We start from the raw sequence: 2,295 nt of genomic DNA, 5'->3' as shown, positions 1-2,295 counted from the left end.
AAAACGAGCGTGGGTGGTGAGATGTAAGTAGTGGGGGGGCGTACCACACAGAAGAAACCACCGAGGAGGGAGACCAGACGAAAGTGGCCAAAAAGGTTTTTATTGCTAGAGTGAGAAAAATGTAAAATACGTCTTCTGAATCGGAGAACCTAGGATGTTTTGTTTTTAATAAAGAAACGCAAAACGCAGCAGTCCCCACCCCCTATCCCCCTGCATTTTCTATATCTTCTCTCCTTTATTATTATTATTTTTAAACAAGCCAACTAGTTCATGATGCCACCATTACAAGATTTACCTGACCTAGAGAGTAGCAAATCTAACTCAGAGGCATTAGCTTCCTAGTCTGGCTAACCAGTTTCAGACTTAAATGGGAAATCTAGAACTAAGGACTCCGGAGCTAGCGGGAACTTCTAGACGCTGGCTCACCAGTCCGTCAGAATTTTGCTACACCCACTTCAAAGCTGTGCAGACAGAAGAGAGACCTTTCATAGAGTATTTTGTCTGTCTCTGTCTCTTTTTTCCTGTCTGCGCCTCTCTCTCTCTTCTGCGTCTCTCTCTCTCTCTCTCTCTCTCTCTCTCTCTCTCTCTCTCTCTCTCTCTCTCTCTCTCTCTCTCTCTCTCTCTCTCTCTCTCTCTCTCTCTCTCTCTCTTCTGCGTCTCTCTCTCTCTCTCTCTCTCTCTCTCTCTCTCTCTCTCTCTCTCTCTCTCTCTCTCTCTCTCTCTCTCTCTCTCTCTCTCTCTCTCTCTCTCTCTCACACACACACACACACACAGATACGCACGCATTGGCTCCAAAATCTATTCACAATCCCCCGGAGCCCCATGACCCCAAAGAGATGTTTCTCTGGTCTTTTTCCTAAATCCCAACGCTAATCTTCCTCATTCAAGGCAGGGCAGTGCCACACACCTCCACCCCCATTCTTCCATGCACACATCAGCCTTAGCCTTCTTAATCCACTTCCCAGTCATCAATGGCCAATCCACTTTATCAACACGTTCTACCCCGCGCGATAAAAGCAATGCAAAAAACAAATGCATTTCTGGATGGGAAAGAAAGGAGGGCGCAGGTTGAAATATCATCCCAAGCGGTCCATGTCTCGGACAGCCAGAATCAGAAACTAAACAAGCAAACTCTATAGTTCTAAAACAAGAAAGGTCTATAAGTGTATCAAGAAAGAAAAGGCGATATGTACTGGAAGGGGGGAACAGCCAACTCAAGCCTTTCTTTGCCGGGTGTGACTGATCTAGGGCTGCGACAGGCTAGAAGAGGAGAAGGAGGTCCGCCACCCCCGTTGCAAGGGAAAACGGGTTTCTTTGTTTTTGTTTTGTTCTCTTTTTTATCTTGTTGTTTTAACTTACCTCGTCCCCTGTCTACAAAACTAGTGATAGTATTGGCAGCCTTAGAAGACTGGAAGAAGCTCGCATTGATTCCCAGTTTTTCTGCGATGGAATAGGTTCTGTAAATGGACAGCATGTACTCATGGGGCACCACCCGGGGATTCCTGCCCTGCTGCCCGTGATCCTGAGGCTTTCGCCGCCGGGGACTGGGCTGCTCAGGTTTTGGTTCCTGGCGTCCAGGCTGCGGGTGCTCCTGCCGTGGAGGCTCGTCCGTCTGCTCCGGGTGTCCCTGGCCCGCGGCGCTCTCCCGCGGCGCCCGGGACATCTTCCCTTCCTTGCGGCTCCTCATACCCTTGGCTGAGCCCAGCTCGGCAGACGAGGACGAGGACGAAGAGGACGAGGTGGAGGTGGAGGATGAGATAGAAGCCTGCTGGAAACCGGGTAAATCCCACAAGAAACTAATGAGAAAGACTGCGGAAAGCAGGGCCCGGTGAGCATCCATGGCGAGCAGCGGCTGATGCCCCACTCAATCCTTTCCCCTCCTGCGAGTGGAGGCGAGGAGAGTGCTGCGTGGCTTCGGGGCGCGGAACGAACGGGCTGGACAGCGGCTGCGGGCGCGGGCTACGGCAGGACTTTCGGTGCAGCAGAGAGTGCAAGGAACTCCCGGTCCCAGAGCACTAGCCCCGGCCCCGCCACGCCCCCTCCCGCCCCTTGCCTGGAGGGGAGGGCTAGGACAAGAGGCCAGGGTGATTTGGAAAGGAGTTGGGGAGGAGGTGGAATGGGGGTGAGGGGGCGGAAGCATATGTGGGAGGGGGAGATAGCGCCCCCGCGGGACGCGCACTGGGTTGCTCTGGGCTGCGCGTGGCTCGAGGTTGCTGGACACTGGAGCTGGGAAAACCCGAGAAAAGAGTGAAGGAAGAGACGAGACAGGGCGAGAAGATGCAGAGTCAACTGAGG

General features: G+C 52.9%; 1 protein-coding gene across 1 annotated transcript in view; it reads right to left on the bottom strand.

The window, feature by feature from the left end:
• The window catches only part of GDF6 (growth differentiation factor 6), a 7,872-nt gene extending 5,900 nt beyond the window's left edge, over positions 1-1,972 (bottom strand). The window contains 1 exon segment of the mRNA XM_074269049.1: positions 1,360-1,972. Within this exon segment, the coding sequence (XP_074125150.1) occupies positions 1,360-1,840 (481 nt within the window). The 5' untranslated portion in view covers positions 1,841-1,972.
• Positions 1,973-2,295: the final 323 nt, after the last annotated feature.

This window comes from Sminthopsis crassicaudata, chromosome 1, assembly GCF_048593235.1.
Source record: "Sminthopsis crassicaudata isolate SCR6 chromosome 1, ASM4859323v1, whole genome shotgun sequence".
Taxonomy (NCBI): Eukaryota; Metazoa; Chordata; class Mammalia; order Dasyuromorphia; family Dasyuridae; genus Sminthopsis; species Sminthopsis crassicaudata.
This window is presented reverse-complemented; position numbering and strand designations above follow the sequence as displayed.